The 27,818-nt window shown below is 69.8% G+C and overlaps 2 protein-coding genes and 1 long non-coding RNA gene across 7 annotated transcripts; 2 read left to right on the top strand and 1 right to left on the bottom strand.

Annotated features, from left to right (window-relative positions):
• Nucleotides 1-355: 355 nt before the first annotated feature.
• Nucleotides 356-1,639, bottom strand: LOC311616052. The gene is made up of 2 exons (XR_014793841.1): nt 1,328-1,639; nt 356-1,226 (listed from the first exon to the last, which is right to left on the bottom strand). It is a non-coding gene; the product is annotated as an uncharacterized lncRNA (long non-coding RNA).
• A 38-nt stretch (nt 1,640-1,677) lies between these two features.
• On the top strand, nt 1,678-12,944 carry PUF60 (poly(U) binding splicing factor 60). Of its 5 annotated transcripts, none has more exons than XM_084907241.1 (12): nt 1,678-1,825; nt 5,651-5,743; nt 7,756-7,851; nt 7,963-8,052; nt 8,834-8,884; nt 10,804-10,965; nt 11,041-11,133; nt 11,271-11,484; nt 11,569-11,759; nt 11,895-12,030; nt 12,215-12,450; nt 12,540-12,944. In XM_084907241.1, the coding sequence occupies exons 1-12, from the start codon at nt 1,802-1,804 to the stop codon at nt 12,837-12,839; spliced, it is 1,686 nt and encodes a 561-aa protein (XP_084763367.1). In that variant the 5' UTR covers nt 1,678-1,801; the 3' UTR covers nt 12,840-12,944. The 5 variants fall into 5 exon arrangements, with proteins under 5 accessions (XP_084763367.1, XP_084763370.1, XP_084763369.1 ...); XM_084907242.1 differs by having other exon boundaries at nt 1,709-1,825; nt 5,654-5,743; XM_084907244.1 differs by lacking the exon at nt 5,651-5,743.
• Nucleotides 12,945-13,335: 391 nt separating this feature from the next.
• Nucleotides 13,336-27,690, top strand: SCRIB (scribble planar cell polarity protein). Its single transcript, XM_084907216.1, is given in 36 exon segments — nt 13,336-13,837; nt 14,878-14,995; nt 15,072-15,150; nt 15,239-15,328; nt 15,497-15,553; nt 15,622-15,685; nt 15,768-15,842; nt 16,170-16,314; nt 16,550-16,668; nt 16,887-17,086; nt 17,697-17,863; nt 17,954-18,084; nt 18,372-18,509; nt 18,922-19,077; nt 19,348-19,737; nt 20,375-20,437; nt 20,763-20,852; nt 21,271-21,348; nt 21,650-21,961; nt 22,045-22,380; nt 22,598-22,708; nt 22,779-23,072; nt 23,151-23,327; nt 23,829-23,936; nt 24,018-24,065; nt 25,145-25,207; nt 25,543-25,678; nt 25,681-25,741; nt 25,743-25,857; nt 25,960-26,249; nt 26,334-26,519; nt 26,606-26,748; nt 26,824-26,861; nt 26,961-27,035; nt 27,203-27,254; nt 27,324-27,690. Coding segments are annotated over 36 exon segments (5,010 nt in total). The 5' UTR covers nt 13,336-13,678; the 3' UTR covers nt 27,470-27,690.
• Nucleotides 27,691-27,818: the final 128 nt, after the last annotated feature.

Genomic DNA, 27,818 nt, shown 5'->3' with positions numbered 1-27,818 from the left:
TACCTTTCTTTCTTTTAAACATATTTCTATTGATTTCAGAGGCGGGGGGGAAGAGAGAGAGAAACACCAATGATGGCAGAGAACCATGGACCGCTGCCTCCTGCTCGCCCCACACTGGGGATGGAGCCCACAACTGGGGCGTGTGCCCTGACCTGGAACCGAACCGTGACCTCCTGGTGCCCAGGCCGGGCTGGCTTTATCTCCCACCCCAGCCGTCAGATTGCTCGCTCTCCTCGCACGTTTCCTTTGTCGGCGCCTTTCTCCCTCGGTGAACATCCTTTCTTTATAGCCTCTCCCTGCTTTTGGATGCAACACCCTCTCCAGTATCTCTGAGGGTGTAATCTTAGCTTTTCTCCTTCTTCTTGCTTTATTGTCTCTGTTCCTTCTGAGTCCCTTCTCCTTTGTCTCCTTCCTCTCCCTCAGGTGTTGGTGACCCTGGGGTGAGGCATTCTTAGCTGTGGGGCTCGCTGCCTGGGGAGCTGAGACCACGCAAGTAGCCAGGTCACTCCCCTGAACACACACACACACACACACACACACACCCGGCTGTCAATCTTGCTGCCGAGGGCTGGGCCTGGGCCTCCTCCTTCACCACCTGCACTGTCACACGTGACCCCCTGGCACCACCAAACCACCTCCAGCTCCGCGGGGTCCCACGTGCCTGTCCTCAAGGGCTCCTGCCTCCGAGGAATCCGACCCCGCGGGGAGGAAGATGAGGGACCTATTCCGTCATGTTTAGCTGTTTCACACTGAACTCTCCCAGGGCTGGGAAGGGACCTGCCTAGTTGGGGAGGAAGCTGCTGTGTCAGGGAGGCTGGAGTTGCTGGTCTCACAGACGTGGCTTCCTCCGGGTTGGAGTCTTGGTACTGGGAGCTGCAAGGGGCAAAAGGCCCTGCAGCTGCACGCCAGAGAGGGGCGCCTTGGGCCTTTAACAATCGGCACAGGGACTAAGGAATGGGGGTGCACGCCCTGGGGTGGGGGGTGGGGGGTGGGGGGGCTGGGCTGCACATCACTGAGCTTACAACATGCCATCGCTTTAAGATGCATTCTGAGCGGGCCGGCCTGGCTCAGGGGTTGAGCAGCGACCTGTGACTCAGGAGGACATGGTTCGATTCCCGGTCAGGGCACAGGCCTGGCTGCAGCCTCCATCCCCAGTGGGGGGGCGTGCAGGAGGCAGCCGATCAGTAATTCTCTCTCATCATTGATGTTTCTGTCTCTTTTCCTCCCTAAAAATCAACAAAAATTTATTTTTTTTAAATAAAACGATGCACCCTGGCTTATGCGTCACTAGGAAAGAGCAAACGTCGCCCATTACATGCGGACGCACCTCCACTGGATGGCGCGCGCTGACTTCCCAGACGTTAGGATGCAACGAAGCATCTCACAACTTGACTGCGGAACAGGGCGATTTCGTTACCACTGTCGTCGGTTTGGGCGAACTCCTGCAGCCCCGGCGGGAGCCCGGCGTCCGGCCCGGTCTTGGGTGCGAGCGGGCGGAAGGCACCAGGTGTTTCCGTAAAGGAGACCGGGCAGGGAGCATCGGGGCTCCGCGGACAGAGGAGGCGGCCCTTGCCCGCCGCGCGCGCGCCCGCGACGCCAGCGCCCGCCCCGGGCCCGCCCCTTCCATAGGCTCCGCCCGCCCCGGAAGCGCGAGCCTTTCTCCTTCCACGTCACTGGCGTGAGGACCTGTTATCGCGATAGTTCCGTCTTTCCTCGAAGGCCTCCACCAACCCCTACATCGCGCGAGACCGCGCAGGGAGCTGGAGCGGGCGGCGCGCGCAGCGGCCGCGACGGGCGCAAGATGGCGACGGCGGCCTTAGCTCTCGTAAGTAAGCTCCCGGCGACGCGGGGTTTCGCCCAGCTGGCGGGCCGTCCGCCAGGGCAGGGTCCCCCGGGGACGCGGTGGTCGCTCGTGGGCCCTCGCGGCCTCAGGCCGCGTGAGGCGGGGGCGGAGCGGGCGCGAGGCGGGGGCTGAGCCGCGTCCGCAGCTTCCGGCCCGCGGGCTGCTGCTTCCGGCCGGAGGGCCGCGCGGGACCCAGACTGGGGCGCGTCTCGGGGGCCGTGCTGCGCACCGAGCCCGGCCCCTTCGCGGGGCGCCCGTCAGGCCCCGGCGAGCCGCAGCCTCGGGCGGAGTTAGGCGGCTGGGGTCCCCCTCTGCCTCCGGGGTGCGCCCGCGGCCCCGATTAGGGGGCGGGGTGCCTGGGAGAGGTGGCGTCCCACCTCCCGCCGTGTCCAGAGGATGCCGGGCGCGCGGCGGGGAGGGTGGCCTGGGCGCCCCGCATCCGGAGCTGGACCTGCTCTCCGCTGATGCCCTGCGGGGAGTGGGCCCCACTTGGGAAGGGAAGGACGTGTTCTCTCGTAGTGACTTTGCCCCAAGCGCTGCGCGAGGACTTGGGGGCATAGCGGGTCCCCGAGATCAGTTCCCACCCGCATGCCTTACACCGGTGCCCAGGGGAGCCATGCTCGGGTGGTGTGGGCGCCCGGCAGGAGGACCCTCCCGCTCCGCTCAGGGCTCCCCCTCCTCTAGGCCACGGAGCGATTAGCGCAGGCGGGAACCCTGCTCACACTCATCCCCCGGGGCGTGTCCCTCGTCCCTCCCCGTCCCCATCGGCTGAAGTCCCCGATCCCCTCCTGAACCTTCGCTGGGCACTGCTGTCTGGCGAAGCAGACAGATGCTTCGCTTACCTGTCCCCACCCCCATCCAAACCGATGCAGTGGGCCCATTTGAGAAGGCATCTCGTGCAGGTGGCTGCAGGCTGAGCTGGTCGGGGAGACATCTGAGGGTTATGTGGTGCACGTGCTGAGGCTGCCTCTCCTGGGGCAGAGTGTGGGACCGCAGCTAGCCCCCTGTCCTCCGCCCTGCCTGCTGCCTGCTGGAGCCACAGGAGCAGGTGACCTTGGTGAAGGGGAGTGAGAGAAGAGGTGAGGGTCAGGCCTGGGGGCCATCCTAGCAGCAGAGTTGAGTGATGACGGACAGGGAGGCTGAGACAAGGCCCCAGACTCCTGGGAAGGTGTGGGTGGAGGCGGGATGTGTGTGCCCCCGACCATCTGCAGAGAAGGTAACTACCAAGCCCCGGCCTGGGGGACCCCAGAGGCAGGAGCCGGCAGCACCCTGTGCTCACGGGGACTGCGGTGTGATGGGCTTAGCTCAGCTGTGGCATCATCGCCGAGGTGGGCGTGAGCAAAAAGCTGCCTCACATCCTCCCCGTCTGGGCCGGGTCTCCCGGAGCAGCCCTGCCCCGGGGCTGTGGGCATGCCCCCTGTCTGCTTCTGTGGGTGTTCAGTGCCCAGTTTGGCATTGGCGAGGACTGGGCAGGGGGAAGGCAGCAGTGCTGTCTGAGCTTTGACACGACTTCATGGACAGGGACCCTCTTAGGTACTCCACATGTGCACACACACGCACACGCATGCACACAGGCTAACTCCCACCAGCCCCAGGAGACAGGCCTGAACTCAGAGCCTGAGGCCAGGGAACGTCAAGTAACTACTTCACTCGGGGTTTCCTGGTGGACTCATCCTGTTTCCCTCGGGCTGCTGACCGGGGCAGGGCTGGGGTTGGGTCCCATCACCTGGGCTGCACTGCCTTCCGAGGGCCTCCGCTCCAGGCGCTGCTGTCGGGATGGGCTGTGACCACAGAGCCCTCGGACTGGGTGGCCAGAGGACAGCCTGAGGAGCCGTGCGGACCCAGAGGGTGGCCTCAGGTCTGTGTCTGCTAATCCCAGACCCCTGGGCATTTATTTAATAACTTTCAAGTTTGTTCTGTTTTTAAAATCACCTGAGGATATTTTTTCCCTTTGACTTCTAGAGAGAGAGGGAGAGAGAGAAACATAGACATGAGAGAGACACATCGATTGGTTGCCTTGAGCTCAAGCCTCAACTAGAGCCCAGGATTGAACCTGCAGCCCAGGGATGTGCCCTTGACTGGGAATTGAACTTGTTGCCCCTCAGGCCACAGGCTGATGCTCTAACCACTGAGCCAGCCAGCCAGGGCAATTTTTTGTTGTTTTTTAATTGTCTTTAAAGAGGGAAAGGGATAGAAAGAGAAACATCCATTTGTTGTTCCACTTCTTTATATATTCCTTGGTTGTTTTTTGTATATGCCCAGATTGGGCTCGAACCCACAACCTTAGCATAACAGACGACACTAACCAACTGAGCTACCCCGCGAGGCCTAGGCACAGCTACATGATGTGAAATGATTCACTCATTGTGCGTGGCAGTGTCGTCACCAGGACCTGCTTGTTTGTGATCACAAAGTGTTTTCACTAGTCAGAGTGCTGTCTTGTTTTTACTTTTGCTTTTAGATTCGCTTCCCAGTCACAGCTGTTGTTCCGCAGTGTTCTAGTTAGTTCAGATGTTTTGAGTTCAGTTAGCACAGCCGCCCAGAAGGCTCTTCCCAGACTCCTGCCTTCACCCTGTCCTGGGCCCTGTGCCGGCCTCACAGGGACGGGGAGAGCAGGAAGCTGTCCATGGTGCACCCTCCACTGGCCCTGCCGGCGGGTCTCGGGGCTGAAGTGAGCGCTTGCTGTGGGCCTTGAGGGCAGCCTCTGCTCTGGGTGTGCTGGGGGCTGTCGGGGTGTGGGTGAGGCCCAGCTGCCATGCACACTATTTCATCCAGCAGTGGTGCTGGGTTCAGAGTGGCTGCAGGCGAGGGGCAGGGCTGGTGAGCCACAGCTTCAGTGCCACTGGCCGTGCCTCCCATGCAGCCTGGCCGGTGTTGCTGTCCCTCCTTTGGGGCCGGAGTCATCCCGGCTGTGGTATGGTCTGTGCACAGGGCTCCCGGCGTGGGCATGCCGTGCCATCCTGTGTTCCTAGGTGTCTGAGGCCTCATCCTGGCGCGGGGGGAGTGCCTTCTGCTCTTGGTTCCCGCTGTGCAGCCCCAGAGGGGGAGCAGCCCCAGACGGGGAGCAGCCTCGGCCCTTCACCAAGGCCCCCGCTCCTCTACGTCGCCTGTGTTCAGCCTTGCTTGTCTTTGTCCCACCACCCTGCTAGCCCGGGGGGCGCTCTTCCATCGCTCTTTGTGGCAGGGTTCCTTGGCCATGGGTGTGGGTTAGAGCTGTGACCAAGATCTCAGCTGCCCTCATTAGCCTGAGATGGGTAGACCCTGGACGTTTACTGCAAGGGGAGCTCTTGTGCGTGCAGGCCCCTGCTGGGCCCTGCGTTCAGAAGACACCTCAGAGGTGGCTCAGGAGGGCCTGGGCCCTGGGCTGAGGCAGAGCCTCAGGTGTTGGGATGGAAGGTGTTGGGACGGAAGCTGAGCTGTGGCCGGCCCAGGCGTTGTGCAGCGTGCCCTTGTCCTGCTGGCAGGAGAGGAACTGATCGAAGACCTGAGCTTCGTGGCCGGAGGGTAGAGCTGCCTTCCCTTGGCTCTGCCCCTCTACCCTCCTCTCCTGGGGACTTGCTGCCAGCTGGGGCTGCCCCAGATTCTGCTGTGGTTTGTGGCAGGGCCCTGGACAGCCGAGGAATGGGCAGGGCGGAGAGGAGGAGTGTCAGAAACGTTCAGGGCCAACCCAGTGCTGGCCCCTTCCTGTGCCCCTGCCCAGCCTCCCTGGCTGGCCGGGGGAGCTCAGCCCTTAGCTGGGGAAGGCGAGAGGGCCTGGGTGGATGGGTCTTGTGACTGTCCGTTACAACATCTCCTTCCTGCCTGCAGCAGGTCAATGGCCAGCAAGGAGGGGGGTCCGAGCCGGCGGCAGCGGCGGCGGCGGCAGTGGTGGCAGCGGGAGACAAATGGAAACCGCCACAGGTACTGACCTTAAGCATCCTCGCCCTCAGGCCCGCCTGCCTGCCCGCCCGCCCGCCCGCCTGCCCGCCCGCCTGCCTGCGCGTCCCTGGGCCCCAAGAGAAGTGGCCAGGGCGGGGCGGGAGGAGCCCAGGCACTCTTCTCCTGGGCAGAGGCACCTGTCCTGCCCCCTGACCCCCAGCCTCAGACCGGGCTCTAGCTTCCTGTCCCTGTCTCTGCCCTGAGCATCACCCGCTTCTGTGGCAGGCCGTAGCTGTGCATGTCTGCACACTAGGCAGATGTGATGTCAGGTCGGGCTGCACCTCAGCTCTGCACGCTCTGAGCCGCTGGTGTGCAGAGGGCTGATGGCTGTCCAGCATGCAGGTAGCAGCGAAGAGTACAGACTTCCATTTCTGATCTAATTTAAATAAAATAGCAAAGCAGAACTCCATGCAAGCCAAAGCACGGGTCTAGGCAGACTGGTCTTGGTGGGTGTGGGCAGATGTGTCCTGCTCCGGCGCCTGGCCCTTGGCGGGGGCTGTGGGAAGTGGAGTGGGCGGTGGGTGGTAGAGTTCTTGGTGCTTCGCCATGGCAGCGCCTGCCTCCCGGGGTTCCAGCGGGGCCTCAGCAACGGAGCCGGAGCCGGTGACCGCTGGGCTGGGCCCTCCTCTGGGTTGTTTCGTACCCCCCTTTGGGGAAGGGCTGAGGAATGTGGCCTGGGTCCTGGGAAGTTATGGGGCTGCAGCTGATGGGCAGGGGGGCCAGGCGGCCAGAGCGATCCTCCAGCCAGCCCTCACCGGCCCTGGCTGGCTGTGCAGCAGCCATTGGTCGTGAGAGAAGGGCCTTTTGTTTACCGAGACAAAGAGGAGATTGAAAGTTCCTAAGGGGCTGAATGGGGGCTGGCATCGATGACCATGGTGACAGCCTGCTCTAGCATGCAGCCCTGGCTGTGGGGCCTCTCTCCCACTAAGGAGGCCTGGGTGGGGGCCAGCTGGTTGCCAGGGGAGGGGCCTCCTGCCCTTTCACCTGTGCTGCTGGTCAGGATGCTGGTTCTGGGGTTTGGGTCAGCCAGCCCCTTCCTGACTCCTCTGTTCCTCTGTCCTTGATCGCCACTCCTGTGCTGGGACCTGCCTCTCTTCTCTGCTGTCCCTCCCGAGGCTGCATGCCCATGGCTCCAGCACTCCCTGGAGGAGCCAGCCCCTGAGCTGGCGGGCAGGCGGGGGTGCTCAGACGCCCGCCGCCCACACTCTGCTTGGTCTGGTGGCTATACTTCTGCTTACACGGCTGTGTTCTTCCCTCTCATGCAGTCTAGAAATGAGTTTTGACAGAGGAATGTAAACATAATCCTAGTAGCATCTGCTCTGGCCTGCACAGGCTCTGCCTACCTCCCAGAGCCTCTCCTGGACCCTGGGCTCCTCTGCCGGGTGCCGGAGGGTGTCTGGTCCTCTGTCCCTCCCCGGTGGTCTGTGCCTGCCTCTCCCAGGGGCTGGCCTCAGCCAGGAGGAGTTTGGCAAAGGGCGGGAGCTCCTCTGGGCCGGGCGCTGGGACAGCCTCTCCAGGCCCTCTGGGCCGCGTGCAGGGTGGGGTTGGAGCGCTGCACCAGGTGGGGCCTTCCCACACACACGCTGCTGCAGCGGTCCCTGGACTCCTCCCCAGCAGGGGGCTGGGATGGCCATCTGGGGAGTGAGGAGCCCTGGACCATCCAGCCCCCCCCCCCCCCCCCCCCCCGTCCTGGAGGACAGCGGGGGCCGGCACGGGACGGAGGTTCTGGAGTCAGGCTGGCCACAAGGCTGCCCCTCCTGCCACTTGCCACTGTCTTGGTGGCTGCCGAGAAGGCCATTGTGGGCTGGGCTCTGCGGTTGCTCCAGGTTGGTCCAGGGCCCCCAAGGTACCTGCTGCCTCGGCATACGTCCTGACATGGTCCGGGGGGACTGCAGGCGAGTGTGCTAGGACCTGTGTGCTCCTGGAGCGGGCTCCTGGGTCCACGTGAGGGAGGCCTTGAGCTTGGTGCTGACACTTCCCTGCTCCCCCACTAGGGGACAGACTCCATCAAGATGGAGAACGGGCAGAGCACAGCCACAAAGCTGGGACTGCCTCCTCTGACGCCCGAGCAGCAGGAGGCCCTCCAGAAGGTGAGAGTGTGCCTCCCGGGGCTGGGTGGGCACGGAGCCCCTTGGGGTAGAAGAAGGCCCGTTTCCCCGCAGGCCGGGCCCCCCAGTGCTCTTCACCGCTTTCTCTCCCAGGCCAAGAAGTACGCCATGGAGCAGAGCATCAAGAGTGTGCTGGTGAAGCAGACCATCGCGCACCAGCAGCAGCAGCTCACCAACCTGCAGGTGAGCCGCCGCCCCCCCTCCCACCTCCCACCCCTCTTCCTCCTTTTCCTCCTGCGCCGGTGGCTCCCCGCCAGGTGTGTGGTCTCGGTTTCTCAAGGACTCCTTCTGGGACGCCTGGGTTCCTCCCCAGCATTGAGTAACCACCTTATCCGCCTTGGAGCACCCATGGCCCCTCCCGCCCCTTCTCTGTAGCTCTGCCCGCTCCCCGAGCCAGCTCCTCTCCTCGGACTTCAGACTGTCGCTCAGGTTGCCCCGCACCCGTGCCCCCCGCTGCACAGCTGTCGGTGCAGCACGTAGGGGCGTTCCTCCCTGCCCCAGGGCCTTGGATAAGAAAGGTCAGGCTCCCGCCCCTGCAGCGAGTCCAGACCCCACGGGCCGGGCCGGGAACGAGGACAGGCTGGGGCACCTCCGTAGGCCTGCTTTAGGCCTGTGGCTGGAAGCTGCGATGGCCAGGCGAGGCCGACAGCTGCCTGGGCCTTGAGCCCCGCCCCGCCAGCCCCAGACAGTCACGCGGCCAGGCGATGCCTGGCTGGTCCCTTCCTCTCGCCCCCCTCTCCCTTGTGCCCCGGCCGGCCGGCCAGGCTGTGGGGCAGGGCACCTGGGGCCCTGAGGCCCCCCTGGGCAGGTGCCGGCAGCCGCCAGTGGCCGGCCAAGTGGGAAGGCAGGCGGGCCTCTCGGCAGGGCGGGGACTCCGGGCCTTGCCGCTGTCTGCGTGAGGTGTGACAAGAGCGGGAGACTGCTCGGCTCCAACAGACTGAACTCTGTCTTTACTGTCTTTCAGATGGCAGCAGTGACAATGGGCTTTGGAGATCCTCTCTCACCTTTGCAATCGGTCAATAGAAATGCTCACTTCTTCCGGGCTCATGTCCTTAGTCAGGCTAGAGGGGGGCAGTGCAGCCGCGTGCTGGGGACCTTGCTCCCCGAGCCGGCCCTGCCCGCCAGCTCGGACGAGCGCGACAGAGCGCCAGGCGTGGCGGGGCCAGTGTTGTGGGCGGGCACCCACCTGGGACCGCCCCGGGGAGGCCTCCATCTGCTCTGAGGGTCAGGTAACTGCGGAGGGCAGCCGGCCAGGAGGGTAGGTGCCCACGCCTGGCCCACCTGTACCCGTGCCGCCTCCACATACAGTGCACCGCCCAGGCCTCCAGCTCCGCCAGTCTCCAGGCTGTCTTGGCTCTTGGGTTGGGGTCAGGCCCTGAGAAGAGAAGGGTCGTAACTCGTGGCCCCATCAGACCCTGGAGGGAGGATGGATGGACAAGGTGGGGGCTGGGGGAACCCGAGCCAGCAAGAGAGGGAAGGGCGAGAACTTGGGCCTTGGGCCTGGCTGTGAGCAAGGGGTAGAGGGCCTGGAGCCAGGGAGGAGGTGGTAGCCTGGCCTTGGCTGCCACGGCAGAGGAGTGTGGGAAGGAGACACCCCTCCGTCCCCCAGAGCGGCTGAGGAGGCCAGGGACCCCTGTGGGAACATGGCCCTTTCTCTGGGGGCCGTTCCTGGGCATGCCGCTGTCACAGGGGCCAGACAGACCCAGTGTCCTCCGGGAAGCGTCTGTCTGTGGGAACGTCAGGGAGAGGGTCTTCGCCCACCGGCTTGGGACCTCCCACTGGAGAGGGACATGCTTCTGTCTTGGGGGACTCTGAGGAGGGACAGGTGGTTTCATGTCTCAGGTGCCTAGTGAGAGGGCCATGGTCCACCTCTGGGGTCCTTGGTCTCCACAGGGAGCCTGAGGCTGTGTCAGGAGCCCAGTTTGAGGAGGTGCCCAGTTTGGGGGGAGCTGAGGGCCTTTTTTAGGTCCCCCCTGGAGGGAGGGCATGCCCGGCTTTACTAAGCTGGAATCTAAAGAGGAAATGGGCCTCTGGCTGTGGGGACTTTGTGAGGGTGAGGGGCACCCTGTTGGCGGAGAAGCTAGAGCCCGGGCCCCACCATCTCTGCCTGCCCTGGGCTGGGGTCTCTTCCCCGGGGCCCAGCTCCTCTCGGCGGCTCTAGGCACCCCTCTGCCAGGCACGTGGTGTCTGAGGTGGCAGGAATGGGAGCCCTTCCCTGGGGGTATGGGAAGTTACAAACACCATGGCCAAACTCACCCCAATGCGAGGCAGGGTCTGCCCTGGGCCTGCCGGACCTGTCACCTCCTGATGTTCCTGGGGCCACGTCCTCTGGGTGCGTGGGGGGCTCCAGGCAGCTCTTTTGTGAGGCACGGGGGTCTTGTAATCCCTGAGCCCCTGCCTGAGCTGGCCCTGCACAAGTAGCTATTCACTCTGCAGGGAGTCCCCAGTCTGGGCTCCTGACCGTCCCTGGGGTCTTCTGGGCACCCTGCCTTGGGTCCCCTCTTGCCTCCACACCAGTGGGTCCTTCCAGCTTGGATGGCTCCCCTCCCTTTTCTGTTGGAACACTTGGTCAGGACCCAGGAGGATCTCCCAGTCCAGCCCAGGTTTCCTGGTCTCTAGGCTGGAGGGTGGGCTGGACGGGAGGGCCACAGCCCTGCCTCCCAACCACCTGTCAGCTTTGCTGCCAGTCTGCCCAGGACCTGGGCGGGCCCGGGTGTGTCCGTGTCCTGCCTCGGCCTGGTCTTCCTTCCTGGGGCAGGGTTCTGCGGACCCTCCCCACCCTGTCCGCAGGGCTGAGCCTGCACCGCGCTGCAGCGTGGGGAGCCCTCACCACAGTGGTGCTGAGTGGGTGGGCCCGGAGGGGCGTGGGCTGCCTAGCCTCCTGCCACCCCGTCACAAGCCAGTGGCACTCTCTCCCCTTGTGTCCTGCTCCAGATGGCAGCTCAGCGGCAGCGGGCACTGGCCATCATGTGCCGGGTCTACGTGGGCTCCATCTACTACGAGCTGGGGGAGGACACCATTCGCCAGGCCTTTGCCCCCTTTGGGCCCATCAAGAGCATTGACATGTCCTGGGACTCGGTCACCATGAAGCACAAGGTGAGATTTGCTCTGCTCTGCCCCCCACCCCCCACCCCGGGCTCTCCAGGCCTAACGCTACATCCCTGCGTCCAGGGCTTTGCCTTTGTGGAGTACGAGGTCCCAGAGGCTGCGCAGCTGGCCTTGGAGCAGATGAACTCAGTGATGCTGGGCGGCAGGAACATCAAGGTGGGTGCCAGGGAGGCGGGCCCTGGGCTGATGGGAGATATGCTCTGTCCAGTCACCCAGGAGATGCAGTCACCCTCCAAAGGCCTCAAGTGGCCAATGGCTGATGAGCGGCTCTTGGTCCCCTGCCTCTCCCCCAGGTGGGCAGGCCCAGCAACATAGGGCAGGCCCAGCCCATCATTGACCAGCTGGCAGAAGAGGCACGTGCCTTCAACCGAATCTACGTGGCTTCTGTGCATCAGGACCTGTCCGATGACGACATCAAGAGCGTGTTTGAGGCCTTTGGCAAGATCAAATCTTGCACGCTGGCCCGGGACCCTACGACCGGCAAGCACAAGGGCTATGGCTTCATTGGTGAGATTGGAGAGGCTGAGGCAGGGCCTGGGCTGGGCCCACCCCGCTCTGTGGCCGACCCTCATTGCTGCTCCTGCCCTGCAGAGTACGAGAAGGCCCAGTCGTCTCAAGATGCCGTGTCTTCCATGAACCTCTTTGACCTGGGTGGCCAGTATTTGCGGGTGGGCAAGGCTGTCACACCCCCTATGCCCCTGCTCACACCTGCTACCCCTGGAGGCCTCCCGCCAGCTGCTGCTGTGGCTGCAGCTGCAGCCACAGCCAAGATCACGGCTCAGGTGAGGGCTAGTAGTTGTGTGGGTTCTGTCCTGGGCAGTAGGCCCCAGTGCTTAGGGGACTGACTGGCTCTCGGGGTGGTGTAGAGTGGAGGCAGCCAGACTTGGGACTCAGTGTGGTGGCCTTTGTGGTTGCAGGAAGCAGTGGCCGGAGCAGCAGTGTTGGGTACCCTGGCCACACCTGGACTGGTGTCCCCTGCACTGACTCTGGCCCAACCCTTGGGGGCTTTACCTCAGGCTGTCATGGCTGCCCAGGCCCCAGGAGTCATCACAGGTGAGCCGGAGTGGGTCAAGGCTCCCTCCTTCCCCTGCCCCTCTCCTCTGGGCTCACTCCCCCAGCTGCCCTCAGCTTAGGGGCCTGCAAACCCCAGGCAGGCCAGCCATGGTGTGTGGCGCTGTGCTCCCTCCTGAAGGAGGGAGGTGGGGAGTGATGGCTGGACTTGGTGTGTTTGCTGCAGGTGTGACCCCAGCCCGGCCTCCCATTCCGGTCACCATCCCCTCTGTGGGAGTGGTGAACCCCATCCTTGCCAGCCCTCCGACGCTGGGCCTCCTGGAGCCCAAGAAGGAGAAGGAGGAGGAGGAGCTGTTCACCGAGTCTGAGCGGCCGGAGATGCTGAGTGAGCAGGAGCACATGAGCATCTCGGGCAGCAGCGCCCGCCACATGGTCATGCAGAAGCTGCTCCGCAAGCAGGAGGTGGGGCCGGGTGGGGCCAGGCCGGGTGGGGGGTGAGGTGGGGGGGCGGTGCTGTGGTTCAGCAGCGCTCAGCTGTCATCCCCCCACAGTCCACGGTGATGGTTCTGCGCAATATGGTGGACCCCAAGGACATTGACGACGACCTGGAGGGGGAGGTGACGGAGGAGTGCGGCAAGTTCGGCGCCGTCAACCGTGTCATCATCTACCAGGAGAAGCAGGGCGAGGAGGAGGACGCGGAGATCATCGTAAAGATCTTTGTGGAGTTCTCCATGGCCTCCGAGACTCACAAGGCCATCCAGGCCCTCAATGGGCGCTGGTTTGCCGGCCGCAAGGTGGTGGCTGAAGTGTATGACCAGGAGCGATTTGATAACAGTGACCTCTCCGCGTGACCTTGGCCCCATTCCCTGGACTTGCACTTGCTCCTTTTTCCCCTGGGTTTTGTAGTGTCTCGGCCCGCCCGCGCGCATAAAGTGCAGATGCTGCTGGCCAAAGGCCATGGTGGTCCAGTGCTTCTTGGCTGGGGGACTGCGGATGCCTGGGGGGGTGGGGGGAGCTGGCCGGGCTGCCCTATAAGTGAGAGCAGGCAGGAGGGGGGCGGTCACTGAGCTCAGAGGGCCGGTATGGGAAGAGGGTGCCGGGCTGAATCAGTGATCAGGGGGCCAACTCCACGGAGGGAACAAACACCGGAAGGTCTAGGCAAGGTGGGAGGAAGTCCAGGGCCCGCACACCTCTAGCCACCGCGGACTTCAGTTCCCATCGTGCCTCACGCCCAGGTCGGGAGCGGGGCTTCCCAGCGGGCTGTGCGCGAACTCGCTACGGGTCCTCGGAGGCGCCGGCGCCGCACGGCCTTGTGGGGTTTGCAGTCCAGGCGGCGATGGGCGGGCCTCGGCTTCCCGGCGGGCTGCGCGGCGGCCGGCGGTTGTCGGCGGGGCAGTCCGGCGAGTAGCGGCGGTGGTTCCGGCTGCGGCACAGCGGCGGGCGAGCGGGTGGGGGCCGGGCGGGATGCGGGGCCGCCGCCACCTTCGCCGTCTTCTGAGAGAGTGAGCGCCAGCCGAGCCGCGCCCCCCGGGGGACCGAGCGTTGCGAGCGTTCCGGGCGCGGGCCGGGCCCAGCGCCGTCCAGCCCGGCCGCCCCCGCCCCTCCCGCCGTCCGCGCCGCCGGGCGCTCATGCGGGCCCGCCCCGCCCCCCGCCGCTGCCCGCGCCCGCGCCTCCCGCGCCGCCCGCACCATGCTCAAGTGCATCCCGCTCTGGCGCTGCAACCGGCACGTGGAGTCGGTGGACAAGCGGCACTGCTCGCTGCAGGCCGTGCCCGAGGAGATCTACCGCTACAGCCGCAGCCTCGAGGAGCTGCTGCTCGACGCCAACCAGCTGCGCGAGCTGCCCAAGGTGAGCCGCAGGCCGCCGGCCGGGCGGGGCCCTGCAGCCGGCCCTGCCGGTTCTCGCCGGCCGGAGCCCCACCCGCCGCCGCGCCCTCCGCGCCCCGCGGCGCCGGCACCAGGTGGCGGCGGTCCGTCGTCAGGTGCCCGCTGGGGGCGGGATGGTCACCGCGCCGAGGCCGCAGGGAAAGCCGCAGGGAAAGCGGGGCAGATGCGGGCGAAGGTGAAAGTGAGCCCGGCCCTGCAGGCGCTCACCTGCCGGCGGCGCGGGAGGTGGGGCCGGCTCAGGACTGCCTTCCTCCTCCTCCCCGGCCTGGGGAGGGCCCGCAGCCGCCAGAGGGGCTTGTCCCTGGCGCCCGCCCTCTGTCCGCCGCCCGCTGCTGCTGTCCCCCAGGTCGGCTGGCGCTCCTCTCACAGGCTCCTCGGCCGCGGGGCTGAAGGAAGCGGTCAGGGGTTTCCTTTTGGAGTCGAGTGGCCCGGGGCTGCGGGCCAGAGGATGTGGCTCCCGTCTGGCCGTGGCCGCCAGGGCTGCTCGCAGGTCTTGTCCAGGTGCCCGGCTCCCTGCTGCCCCTGCACGCAGCTCCGCGGGCGGGCGGCCCTGCTGCCTCCACTCCTCCTGGGGGCCGCCCGCAGGCCTGCGCCTGGGGAGGCTGCAGTGCAGTGGGGGAAGCCCTGGGGGAGGGCAAGGGGCCACTCAGGAGGTCCCTCAGGTGGCAGGTGGAGCCAGAGGAACACAGGGTAGGAGTGGTGAGGCCAGACGAGATGGAAAGTGTGAGGCGTGGTGACAGCGGCAGAGCCCGTCTGAGGTGACAGGAAGAGCCCAGCGTGTGTGCATGTGTGTGTGCATGTGTGTGTACATGTGTGTGTGTGTGTGTGTACACGTGTGTGTACGTGTGCATGTTCCTGCCTCACTTTCCTGCTGCAGACGGGCAGGGGCAGGACCCTGGGCTCCTGTGGGGCCGGAGCAGGCAGAGGCCGGGGGCCTGTGACTGGGGAGCCTGCATCTGCTCTGGAGGGGCCTCTGCTCCCCTGACCTGCCCCCGCCCCCAGCCCTTCTTCCGCCTGCTGAACCTGCGCAAGCTGGGCCTGAGTGACAACGAGATCCAGCGCCTGCCCCCCGAGGTGGCCAACTTCATGCAGCTGGTGGAGCTGGACGTGTCCCGGAACGGTGGGGCCCGGGGTGTGGGGAGCCTGGGGGGCAGGGAGGTCTGGGGGTGTCTGTGGTGACCCCGCTCCCGTCACAGACATCCCCGAGATCCCCGAGAGCATCAAGTTCTGCAAGGCCCTGGAGATCGCGGACTTCAGCGGGAACCCCTTGTCCAGGTGCGGGGCCGTGCCGGGGGCGGGGGGGGGCCCGCCCGGCCTGCTCCGCCCGGCCTGCTCCTCTGAAGCCCCCTCTCCTCCGGCACAGGCTCCCGGAGGGCTTCACCCAGCTGCGCAGCCTGGCCCACCTGGCCCTCAACGACGTGTCCCTGCAGGCGCTGCCCGGGGACGTGGGCAAGTGAGTGCCCCTCGCGGGCCCTGGCTCCGCCCGCCGCCCTCCGCCCTCCTCCCGCCTGCCCGCCCTCCTCCCGCCCACCGCCCACCCGCCACCCTCCCGCCCACCGCCCTCATGCCTACCCGCCACCCTCCCGCCCGCCGCCCTCATGCCCGCCCGCCTCTCTTCCAGCCTCGCCAACCTGGTCACCCTGGAGCTCCGGGAGAACCTGCTCAAGTCCCTGCCCGCGTGAGTGCCAGGCGCCCCGTGGGGGCAGCTTGCCGGGCGCCTGACACGAGAGCCGCCTGTTCCCACAGGTCCCTGTCCTTCCTGGTGAAGCTGGAGCAGCTGGATCTGGGCGGCAACGACCTGGAAGTGCTGGTGCGGAGGGCGGGCGCGGGAGGGGGGCGCAGGGCAGCGGCCGGCCTGTGGGGAGCTGCGCTCACCCTGCCCTCTCCCGCAGCCCGACACCCTGGGCGCCCTGCCCAACCTGCGGGAGCTGTGGCTGGACCGCAACCAGCTGTCAGCACTGCCTCCGGTGAGTGGGGGGCGCCCCTGGCCCAGCCGCCCCTGACCTGCCCGCCCCCAGGCCCAGCCGCCCCTGACCCGTCACCCCCAGGCCCAGCCGCCCCTGACCCGCCCGCCCCCAGGCCCAGCCGCCCCTGACCCGCCACCCCCAGGCCCAGCCGCCCCTGACCCGCCCGCCCCCAGGCCCAGCCGCCCCTGACCCGCCACCCCCAGGCCCAGCCGCCCCTGACCTGCCCACCCCCAGGCCCAGCCGCCCCTGACCCGCCACCCCCAGGCCCAGCCGCCCCTGACGCGCCCGCCCCCAGGCCCAGCCGCCCCTGACCCGCCCTGCCCGCAGGAGCTCGGGAACCTGCGGCGCCTGGTGTGCCTGGACGTGTCCGAGAACCGGCTGGAGGCGCTGCCCACGGAGCTGGGCGGGCTGGTGCTGCTCACGGACCTGCTGCTGTCCCAGAACCTGCTGCAGCGGCTGCCGGACGGCATCGGTCAGTCCCGCCGGGCACCGGGCGGCTCGGGGAGCCGGGCTGCAGGCGGGGCGGCTGTGAGGGGCCCCCAAGGCGCTTGGTGCCGAGTGGGGGTGACGCTGAGCAGGCGGCCCTCGCAGAGCGGAAGGTTGTCTCCGGGGCTGAGGCGTGGAGGACGCGGGGGGGCAGGCGGTCTCCCTGAGTGGGCGCCTGCCCCCACCCCACTTGGCCTTCTCGCCACGCCGCCCGACCCCAGGCCAGCTGAAGCAGCTGTCCATCCTGAAGGTGGACCAGAATCGCCTCAGCGAGGTGACGGAGGCCATCGGGGGCTGTGAGAACCTGTCGGAGCTGATCCTCACCGAGAACCTGCTGACGGTAGGCGGCCGGCCGCGCCCGCCGGCGGTTCCAGAGGAGGCAGGGAGGCCGGGGGCGGGCCGCGGGCAGACGAGTGGGGGCCCTGTGCTGGGCCGGTGTCCGCCTGGAGGGGCGGCGGTGGGAGGAGGAGAGGCCGGACGGTGAGCGATGGCCTAGGGGCTGCGTCTCCTCCTTACCCAGCCTCTGCCGACCTCTGACCCCTCTCCCCACCGGGCCAGGCGCTGCCGCACTCCCTGGGCAAGCTGACCAAGCTGACCAACCTCAATGTGGACCGCAACCGCCTGGAGGCGCTGCCACCCGAGATTGGAGGCTGCGCGGCTCTCAGCGTCCTGTCCCTGAGGGACAACCGCCTGGCCGTCCTGCCGCCCGAGCTCGCCCACACGGCCGAGCTGCACGTGCTGGACGTGGCCGGGAACCGGTGAGAGCCCCTGCTGCCCCTGCCTGCCCCTGGCTGACCGCGCCCCCCCAGCTGACCGCAACCCCAATCCCCCCCCCCCGGGCTGACCGCCCCCCCCCCCGGCTGACCGTGACCCCAGTCCTCCCCCCCGGCTGACCGCAACCCCAATCCCCCCCGGGGCTGACCGCCCCCCCCCCGGCTGACCGCAACCCCAATCCCCCCCCGGGCTGACCGTCCTTCCCCTGGGCTGACTGCGACCTCAACTCTCAGGGCTGACCACCGTCCCCCCTGCCCAGGCTGACTGTACCCCCCACACAGGCTGACTGCACCCCTCCCCCCGGCTGACCGCGACCCCATCCCCCAGGGCTAACCACACTCTCCTCCTGGGTTGACCCCCTCTCCCCCGGCTGACCACTCCCCTGAAGACTATGCCTCCCTCTCCCCCCCACTGACCACACCCCGCTGACCGTGCCCTCCTGGCTGACCACACCCCCGGGCTGACCACACCCCGCTGACTGTGCCCTCCTGGCTGACCACACCCCCGGGCTGACCACACCCCGCTGACCGTGCCCTCCTGGCTGACCACACCCCCGGGCTGACCACACCCCGCTGACTGTGCCGCGGCCCCCAGGCTGCAGAGTCTGCCGTTCGCGCTCACCCACCTCAACCTCAAGGCCCTGTGGCTGGCAGAGAACCAGGCGCAGCCCATGCTCCGGTTCCAGACGGAGGACGACGCCCAGACCGGCGAGAAGGTGCTCACCTGCTACCTGCTGCCCCAGCAGCCCCCGCCCAGCCTCGGTAGGTGCCCGCCGGGGCGGCCGGAGGGGGGGGGGGGGGGGGGCCTGGCCGCTGAGCCAGCCTGACGCCCCGGCCCGCCCCGCCCCGCAGAGGACCCCGAGCCGCGGAGCAGCCCCTCCGGGAGCTGGAGCGACGCCCCCCTCAGCCGCGTCAGCGTCATCAAGTTCCTGGGGGCCCCCGCGGGCGACGAGGACGCCGAGGAGGCCTCCGCCGAGAGGCGGGTTCGTGCGGGGGCTGGCCCGGGGCGGCCCCCACCGGCCCTGCGCTCGCCCCGCGCCCCCAGCCCCGCGCACCCCGCCCCCCGCCCCCCGCCCCGCGCCTCCAGCCCCCCGCCCCCGGCCCCGCGCCCCCCGCCCCGCGCCCCCCGCACCCCGCGCCCCCCAGCCCCCCGCCCCCCGCCCCGCGCCCCCCACCCCGCGCCCCCCGCCCCCGCGCCCCCCACCCCGCGCCCCCAGCCCCCCAGCCCCCCGCCCCTCACCTCTCACCCCGCGCCTGTGCGTGCCCGCAGGGTCTGCAGCGCCGGGCCACGCCCCACCCCAGCGAGCTCAAGGTGATGAAGAGGGGCGTGGAGGAGCGGCGAGGCGAAGCCTGCAGGCCTGGCCCCCGGCCGCCCTCGCCCTCACCCTCGCCATCGCCCTCGGAGGAGGTGCCACGGGGCACGAGCGGGAGGGCCTGTCCTGGGGGTGGGCTCCGAGGGCCCAGGGAGGGCAGAGCTGTGAGGGTGCAGGGGCAGGGTGCTGGGGGGTGGGGGACAGGGTGGAGGCGTGTGGGGCAGGAGCGGACGGCTCAGGCCCTGTCCGTGGTGGCCAGGGGAGGGGTCTGGCTCTGAGTGGCACGCCCCTGAGTGCCCGCCAGGGGCGCAGGCGTCATCAGCTGTGAAGGGGCCGGGGCCCCACGACTGCTGGGGTGCTCTGGGCCACCGGTAGGGCGCCCCCAGGTGGTCGCGTGCTCAGCTCCCGCCCTGCACTCAGCACTGCGGCCCCCCTAGGCTCTGAGGGGCCGGGCTGGAGCAGGGGCAGGAGCTGGGCAGGCAACGCCTGACCCGCCGATCTCGGCAGGAGAAGAGGCTGAGCACCGGGTCCGGCCTGAGTGAGGACGCGCCTCTGCCCACCAGCCCCGCCTCCCAGGGTGAGCCCGAGGGCCTGCCGGCCGAGGCAGAGGGCCCGCGCCCGCCGGCCACCCCGGAGGAGGCCGAGGAGGACGCCTACGAGGAGGTGAGGCCGCCCGGGAGGCCGCTTGCCTGGGGGCCGCTCCCCCATGCAGGTGCCTGCGGGACCGTCAGGGCGGGGCGGGCGGGGCGGGCGGGGCGGCGCGGGAGGGTCTCCCCCAGCTGCCTGGGTGCTGCCCTCCACGGTCACCAGGCAGGTCCCCGCGGACTGTCCCCCGACCTTTCCCTGGTCCTGACCGTGCTCCCGCCTCCACCGCCCGAGTGCTCACAGGAGGGGCAGCCCGGGGGGCGGCGCCCTCACACGTGCCCCTCGCAGCCCACGGTGCGGTTCGCCGAGGAGACGCAGCTGCTGCCCGCCGGGGAAGGCGGCGAGAGCGAGGACGGATCCCTGGAGGCGCCCTGGGCCCTGCCCGGGCGGCAGCGGCTCACCCGCAAGGACACGCCGCACTACAAGAAGCAGCTCAAGGTGTCGCGGCTGCCGCAGCCCGAGGCGGTCGTGGCGCTGCTGCAGGGCATGCGGCCGGACGGCGAGGGCCCCGCGGGGCTGGGCGGCTGGCACAACGGCCCGCACGCGCCCTGGGCTCCGCGGGCCCAGGAGGAGGAGGAGGGGCCCGAGGACCCCGAGGAGGAGGCGGCGGCGGCGGAGGAGGAGGAGGAGGAGGAGGAGGAGAAGGAGGAGGCGGTGGCCTCGGTGCCCTCCGTCAAGGTGGGTCTCCATTCGCACCGACCGGCTGCTGCTCGGTGCCGTGTCCGTTGGTTGCCGAGTACCCGGGCCTGCGGCGCCGTCTGAGCAGGCGCCGGCAGCTCCAGGCCCCGCGGAGGGACCCCCTCCAAGGGCTGTGACACCACCCCCTCCGACTGGGCCCAGAGGCCCCTCCGGCTCCCTGGCTGCTCTGCCTTCCCAGCCCTTCCCGGCCCCCATGGCTCTCCTGGCTCATGGTCCTGCCTGCTCTCTGGGTGCATCTGACACCTCAGCCTTCTTGCCCTGAGCTCAGCATGCCGAGGCGGTGCGTGCCGTGGCGGTGCGTGCCGTGGCGGTGCGTGCCGAGGCGGTGCGTGCCGTGGCGGTGCGTGCCGAGGCGGTGCGTGCCGTGGCGGTGCGTGCCGAGGCGGTGCGTGCCGTGGCGGTGCGTGCCGTGGCGGTGCGTGCCGAGGCGGTGCGTGCCGTGGCGGTGCGTGCCGAGGCGGTGCGTGCCGTGGCGGTGCGTGCCGTGGTGGGAGCTGAGGGGCTTCGCGGGCCAGGCTGCGTCGGAGCTTGTGGGCTTTCCTCTGCTGCTCGTGGGGCCGGGCCGGTGGCGGTGGTGGCGGGCGCTCACGCATGCCTCGCTGGTCCTGTCCTGCAGGGGGTGTCGTTTGACCAGGCCCATAACCTGCTGATAGAGCCCGCGCGCATTGAGGAGGAAGAGGTCGGTACTGGCTGCTCGCCGCTGTGCGCTGCCTCGGGCTGCGGGTCACGCGCCTCCCTCCTGGCAGCCCCGAGGAGCCCGCCCCGCCCTGAGGGGCCCGCTGACCCCTGCCCAGGGGGACGGGGCGGGGGGTCTCGGCAGGTGTGGGCACGTACGGCCAGCCACCGTCTGTGGGCCTGGGGCCTCATCCCCCTCCCGGGCCGAGCCGCCGCTCCGCCCAGTAACGCCCGCCTCTCCAGCCTCGGCCCTGACCCCGCGGCAGCGGCGCCAACACTCGGGACGGGCCGCCCTCGCCCTCCCTGAGCCTGGTCTGTTCCGTCTCCAGCTGACGCTGACCATCGTGCGGCAGACGGGCGGCTTGGGCATCAGCATTGCAGGCGGCAAGGGCTCCACCCCCTACAAGGGGGACGACGAGGTGAGTGCCTCTGCCCCCCTCTCGCCCCGTCCCAGCACCCCCTGCCCCGGACCTCCTCCTCCCTCGGCTCCTTCGCTGGCTTCAGAGACCGGGTGTGTGTGTGTGTGAGTGTGTGTGTGAAACGTCAATGTGAGAGTCACGGAGCCTCGCCAATCGGCTCGGCCTGCTCTCCCACAGCACTGCCCCCGAACCTGCTCCGGCCCCTCCCTGGTGCTGGCCGCTGACCAGGGCTGACCTCGGCGCCTGGGGCCTGGTCGGAGGGCCCGTCGGAGGGAGGGCAGCACGGCCTGCAGGCGGCGGCCAGGCCTGCTGTGGGTCACAGCTTCCTGGAGGTGGGCCGCCCGCTGCTCCTCGCAGGCCAGCCGGGCTGCGGGCCTCGGCGGGGCCGCCCTTGGCTCAGCGCTCGCTCCCCCTCCAGGGCATCTTCATCTCCCGGGTGTCGGAGGAGGGCCCCGCCGCCCGCGCTGGAGTCCGAGTGGGCGACAAGCTCCTGGAGGTGAGTCTCGGCCCCACCCGGCGGCCCCTCGGGGTGGGGCTCCGGGCACCCACCGGGCCGGGCCGGGCGAGAGGCAGGGCCTGGGGGCACCGCCCTGGGGACTGGCCGGGCCGCGGCGCCCCGCGGGTCAGGTTGGGAGTTGGATGCCAGCCCGGCAGCCCCTGCCTGGGCCCGGCCACCAGCCCAGCGGGCGTCAGGGTGTTGGTCGGCAGGGCCGGTGCCGTCCGGGGTGGGACCCCGGAGCGGACTGTGGGAGGGCCTGGCGAGGGCGCGGCCGGCGTGACGCGGCGTCCGGTCGCAGGTGAACGGCGTGGCCCTGCACAGCGCCGAGCACCACCAGGCCGTGGAGGCGCTGCGGGGGGCGGGCGCCACCGTGCAGATGCGGCTGTGGCGGGAGCGCATGGTGGAGCCGGAGAACGCCGTCACCCTCACCCCGCTGCGGCCCGGGGACGACTCCAGCCCCCGGGAGCGGCGGGGCCCGCGCCCGCCCCCGCCCGAGAGCCCGGGGCCCCCGCGGCAGCGCCACGTGGCCTGCCTGGTGCGCAGCGAGCGGGGGCTGGGCTTCAGCATCGCCGGCGGGAAAGGCTCCACGCCCTACCGGGCCGGCGACACGGTGAGCGGCGCTGAGCGGCGCCCGGGGGCCCTGGGGCCGGTACCCGCGCCCGGGCTCCTGGCACGGCTGCCCCTCCCCCGCAGGGCATCTTCATCTCGCGGATCGCCGAGGGCGGCGCTGCCCACCGGGCCGGCACCCTGCAGGTCGGCGACCGCGTCCTCTCCATCAACGGGGTGGACATGACCGAGGCCAGGCACGACCACGCCGTCTCCCTGCTGACCGCCGCCGCCCCCACCATCGCCCTGCTGCTGGAGCGGGAGGCGGGGGGCCCCCCTCCGCCCAGCCCCCCGCCTCACTCCCCTGTGCCCCCCGCTGCCGACCCCGCCACCGTGGTCCCTGCCAGCCCCGCGGGCCCTGGGCCTCTGCGGCTGGCCCCCAGCCTGCTCACCGCTGCCCTGGAGGGACCCTACCCCGTGGAGGTGAGGCCTCCCCCAGCCCGCCCCGCGCCTCCCTCGCACCTGCCCACCCAGCAGCCACGGCGGGAGGCGGGCGCGCAGCCCAGGACCCAGGCTCTGTCCGAGCCCAGCGTTCTCTCCCCGGGGCCCCACCGACACCTGGCGCCCGGCCCTGGGCTGGAGGGGAGCCCTCAGCTGGTCGGACGGGCTGGCCCCACCCCTCCCTCCTTGGTGTCCCCAGGAGATCTGTCTGCCGCGGGCAGGGGGCCCGCTGGGGCTCAGCGTTGTCGGGGGCTCCGACCACTCCAGCCACCCGTTCGGTGCCCAGGAGCCTGGCGTGTTCATCTCGAAGGTAGAAGGGCCCCGGGCACTGCGGGGGCGGGGTGCCCGGCCGGGGCGCTGAGCCGCACTGCCCCCTGCAGGTGCTCCCGCGGGGCCTGGCCGCCAGGAGCGGCCTTCGGGTCGGGGACCGCATCCTCGCCGTCAACGGGCAGGACGTGCGGGAGGCCACGCACCAGGAGGCGGTGGGCGCGCTGCTGCGGCCGTGCCCGGAGCTGGTGCTGCTGGTGCGGAGGGACCCGCCGCCCCCCGGCCTGCGCGAGCTCTGCGTCCAGAAGGCGCCCGGAGAGAAGCTGGGCATCAGCATCCGGGGGGGCGCCAAGGGCCACGCGGGGAACCCCTGCGACCCCACCGACGAGGGCATCTTCATCTCCAAGGTGCGGCCTGGCCGGCGGCGCGGGCGGGCGGGCGGGCGGGCGGGCAGGCGGCGTCCTGAGGTGCCGCTGTCCCTGCAGGTGAGCCCCGCGGGAGCCGCCGGGCGCGACGGCCGCCTGCGCGTGGGGCTGCGGCTGCTGGAGGTGAACCAGCAGAGCCTGCTGGGCCTCACGCACGCCGAGGCCGTGCAGCTGCTGCGCAGCGCGGGCGACATGCTCACCGTGCTCGTGTGCGACGGCTTCGACGCCCCCGCCGAGGTCAGTGCCGGCGCCGCGGGGAGCCGGGGTGGGTGGAGCCACGGGCACAGGCAGGCCCCGGGCACGGGCTCGGCCGCCTGCCCCTGACGTGCGGGGCAGGTGGCCTGGGCTGGCCGCTCCTCCCGGCGGCACTCCTCGGGGGGCGCCGTCCGCTCGCGGGGACTGCCCTCCCGGGGCGCAGCGAGAGCGTGCTGCCGAGGCCTTTCCCAGGGCAGCGCCGGGGCAGCCGGGCCCACACCCCGGACAGCCAGGTTCTGCTCGGCGTCCCTGGAGGGAGACTCGCCCTGGGCACCCGCTGGGTCGGTGCCCGCTGGGCCCGCCTCGACGGCTCAGTGACGCCCTCGCAGCTGCTGCTCCTAGAGCCGCTGCAGGTCCGTCGCGATGGCTTCCACTGCCTGAGGCAGCACACAGGCTCGCTCTCACCACGGACGTGGCAGGGTCCTGGGGCCAACAGTGCTGCCAGTCACCAGGGACCGCCCACACGCGTGTGCCCGCCCCTAGGTGTCCCCGGGCGTCATCGCCAACCCCTTTGCTGGCATCAGCCGCCGCAACAGCCTGGAGAGCGTGTCCTCCATCGACCGGGAGCTGAGCCCCGACGGCCCCGGCAAGGTCAGCGCCGCCTGCGGCCGGCAGCCCGGGGCCGGGCAGCCCGAGGCCGCGGGTGCTGACCGCCGTCTGCTCTGCTCCCAGGAGAAGGAGCTGCCGGGCCCGGCGCCGCAGTGGGGACCGGAGGCCGCGGTGAGTGCTGGCCGTGGCCGGCTGAGCTCGGCGGGCCCTCCCCGGGGACACGGGGGCGTGGGCAGCGTGTCCCAGACCCCTCCACAGCTCTCCAGGCTGCCCGCCTCGCCTACGTCACCGCCCGCCCCTCCTCAGCGCTGGGTCCTTGGCTCCCAGGGCCGAGTCCCCGGCAACCTGTTTGCTGGTCCCATCCCTGCCGTCACCCGAGACCCTGAAGGGCCGAGCGGGGTGGGGCCACAGGCTCCTGTACAGGGCCCAGGCTGAAGCCATGGGAGACCCTCGCCAGAGCGAGCGGGTGGAGGTGGGAGAACCGGGTCGGGGCCTGCAGGGCTGGTGGGCACTCACCTGCTGGTGGCCACCCCGCTGGCAGGGGTCCAACCCCCTCACTGCACTGAGCCGTCACCAGAGGACGGGCTGGAGCAGCTGCCGGGAGCTATGGAGGCCGGGCTGGGGGGCAGTCGACAGCTGGCTGGGGCAGGCGTGGGCGCGGGCAGGACGGACAGCCAGGCCTGTTCCTCCCGAGTATAAATAGCCCAGAGGCTTGTCCACCAGCGTGCTGCGACCCCAATGGACGTGAGTGGTGGGCGGGCGGGTGCCACGGTGCTGGCCGAGGGCCTCGGAGGGCAGGGAGGTGAGGGCCGAGGGGCTTCACCTGGGCCAGCCTCAGCCAGGAGCAGCTGGAGAGGAGGCCCTGGGGCGGTGGGACGTGTCCTCTGACCGGAGGGCAGCTGTGGGACAGCACACAGGCCCCAGCCGTACTCGGTCCGGTTTTCTCTTGGTCTGTCTGTGTCCCTACTTCTCTGAAGCTCCAGACTGCCCACTGACAGACACCTGGGCGGGGGCAGCGCCGAGGCCAGGCCCTCTGTCCAGCAGCGGAGGGGGGGACACCTAGGGGGCTCCAGGACACAGCCCTTTGGGGGAAAGCCTTGGCGCTGGCAGGGCCCATTGGGCAGCTCCCTGGGGCTGTGGCCGGGTCCGGGAGCTGAGCACCAGCCTCTGCACCAGGCAGGCACCCCACTCCCCAACCCCTTATGGGCCCCCGCCCTGCCTGACCCTCACCCGGCTTCTGGCTCCTCCAGGTACCGCCTGGGGCGGCTGGAGGGAAGATGGCTGACGCTCCTCACTCCCCCGGCCACCAACAGGTGAGGGCCCTCCAGGATGGGTGCTTGTCCTCCAGGAAGTGGGGCCGGGGCAGCACCTATGGGTGCACCTGTTGTTCTGGGAGGGCACAGCCCACAGCACCTTCTTGGCCAGACCTGGCTGGCATGGAGCAGGGAGCTCCGGGGACCCTGGGGCCGTGGGGCTGGGTGGTCACGGCCTCCTCCCTGCACCTGGCCCTGCCCCACTCCCTGGTTCTGCTGCATGGGGACCTGGGCACCCGCCCTGCTGCCACCGTGGCTCCATCTCTGTCTTTCCCTTCCATCCCCACCCCTGGCCTGAACCCCTGGTCCCTCCCTCTGGACCCTGCCCTTTGCAGACAAAACCCGGGGTGATCCAGCCACTGGCTCAGGTCTGGCCAAGGGGCTCCCCGGCCCCCAGGGGCAGAGGCAATCCCTGCTCTGTGAGTGCCCTGACTGCGGGCCGGGGGTGGAGGTCGGAGCTCAGAGTCAGCAGCTGAGGGCGGTGGGCGGGGGCTGGGGCCGGGACAGCTGTCCCCTCGCAGCTCAGGAGAGCCTTCCCCCAGCCCCCCTCCCCGCCCTCCCCGGACGAGCTGCCCTCGGATGTGAAACGAGCCTACCGGACCTTCGCCGCGGTGCCGGCCCCGCCCCCGCCCCCGGACCCAGCTGCCCCGGTACGTGCGGTGCGGTGCGGTGCTCCCACCGGGCCCACATACCGCCCGGGAGGAGGGGTGCAGGCCGAGGAGGAAGCCGGCTCAGACCCGCTCCCTGCGCAGCCCTGCCCGCCGGGCCGCACCGCCTCCCCGGAGCAGCTGTCCTTCCGCGAGCGGCAGAAGTACTTTGAGCTGGAGGTGCGGGCGCCGCAGGCCGAGGGCCCCCCCAAGCGCGTGTCCCTGGTGGGCGCCGACGACCTGCGGAAGATGCAGGAGGAGGAAGCCCGGAAGCTGCAGCAGAAGCGGGCGCAGATGCTGCGCGAGGCGGCCGACGCTGGGCTCGCGGACGGGGAGGCCCCGGACAGCGAAGAGCCCGAGGACGAGCCTCCGTGGGCCGGCGCCCCGGCTGCAGGGTGAGGCCCCGGAACCAGCGCCTCTGGCCCCGCCCCGCCCCGCCCCCTCCGGGCGCCGCCCACTGGCCCTCCTGTCCCCCCCAGGCTGCTCCCCGCGTCCCCGGTGCCCCTGGGAGGCAGCGCCCCGGTGCGGACGGCCAAGGCGGAGCGGCGCCATCAGGAGCGGCTGCGCGTGCAGAGCCCGGAGCTGCCGGCGCCCGAGCGGGCCCTGTCCCCGGCCGAGCGCCGCGCGCTGGAGGCCGAGAAGCGAGCGCTGTGGAGGGCGGCCAGGTGAGGCCCCGCCGCTGCCCCTGCCCCTGCCCCTGCCGCCGCCGCCCATGCCTCCCGCCCGCCCAGCCCTGCCTCCGCCCCCGCAGGATGAAGTCCCTGGAGCAGGACGCCCTCCGCGCACAGATGGTCCTCAGCAAGTCCCAGGACGGCCGCAGCAAGCGGGGGCCCCTGGAGCGGCTGGCCGAGGCCCCCTCGCCCGCGCCCACCCCATCGCCCACTCCCCTGGAAGGTCCGTGCGCCCCGGGGGATCCAGGCCTGGCCTGCAGCGCCGACCTCCCCTGACACCCGTCTCTTGTCCCCCCAGACCTCGGCCCGTTGACCGGCAGCTCCCCGGGACGCCTGGTGAGGACCGCCCCGCCCCACCCCGCCCGCCCGCCGCGAGGGGCCGGCCCCCGCCCTCTCTCAGCTCGCTCTGCCTCTCTCCTCATGCTGTCCTCTAAGGCCTTGTCTGGGAGGAAGTTCGACTACAGGGTGTTCGCCGCCCTGCCCTCCTCCAGGCCTGTCTGTGATCTGCAGGTACCGGGCCCGGCCCGGGCCCCAGGCACCGGCCTCCCGCCCGTCCCCCTCCAGCGCCCCCTCTCTGGGCAGACCTGCTCCTGGGGTGCGGGGCCCCCACCCGGGCTGGCGCGCTCGGGTGGTTCGGAAGGTGGGGCAGAGCCTGACCCTGCCTTTCTCCCCCGCAGTCCCCGGACTTCGCGGAGGAGCTGCGGTGCCTGGAGCCGTCCCCCAGCCCCGGTGAGTGGCCGGGCCAGGGTGGGGGAGTGCAGGCCACCGGCCCCCCTCACAGCCCGCCTCTGCCCGCAGGCCTGCAGGAGGAGGACGGAGAGGTGGCCCTGGTGCTCCTGGGCAGGCCCTCGCCGGACGCCGTGGGCCCTGAGGACGGGGCCCTGTGTAGCAGCCGCCGCCCCCTGCGGCCGGGGCGCCGCGGCCTGGGCCCCGTGCCCTCCTAAGGGCCGTCCCCTCCCCGGACTTGGGGTGGGGCCGCCAGCACCACCGCCCCGGCCCCGAGTCTTTTAACCTGGCGTTAGGTTTTAGAGACCCCTCAGGAGTTCTGGCCGTGACTAACCGTTCCCTCCCAGCTGGGACCTCTTGGCAAGACTGTAACTAGTGATGTTTGTACAACCAAAGACTCTATTTTGTGGTTTAAGGAAATAAAATTGACTACGTTTTACCTCTGGCTGCCTGACTCCACCACCCACACCACACCCGCTGCCCTCCGAGGCTGGGGCCCTGGGCAGGTCACCGCGCTCCCAGGTCTCCCCACTCTGCTGCTCCCACCTCCAGCAGGGGCACCCCAAG

This window comes from Pipistrellus hanaki, assembly GCF_964339955.1.
Source record: "Pipistrellus hanaki genome assembly, contig: scaffold_41, whole genome shotgun sequence".
NCBI lineage: Eukaryota > Metazoa > Chordata > Mammalia > Chiroptera > Vespertilionidae > Pipistrellus > Pipistrellus hanaki.
This window is presented reverse-complemented; position numbering and strand designations above follow the sequence as displayed.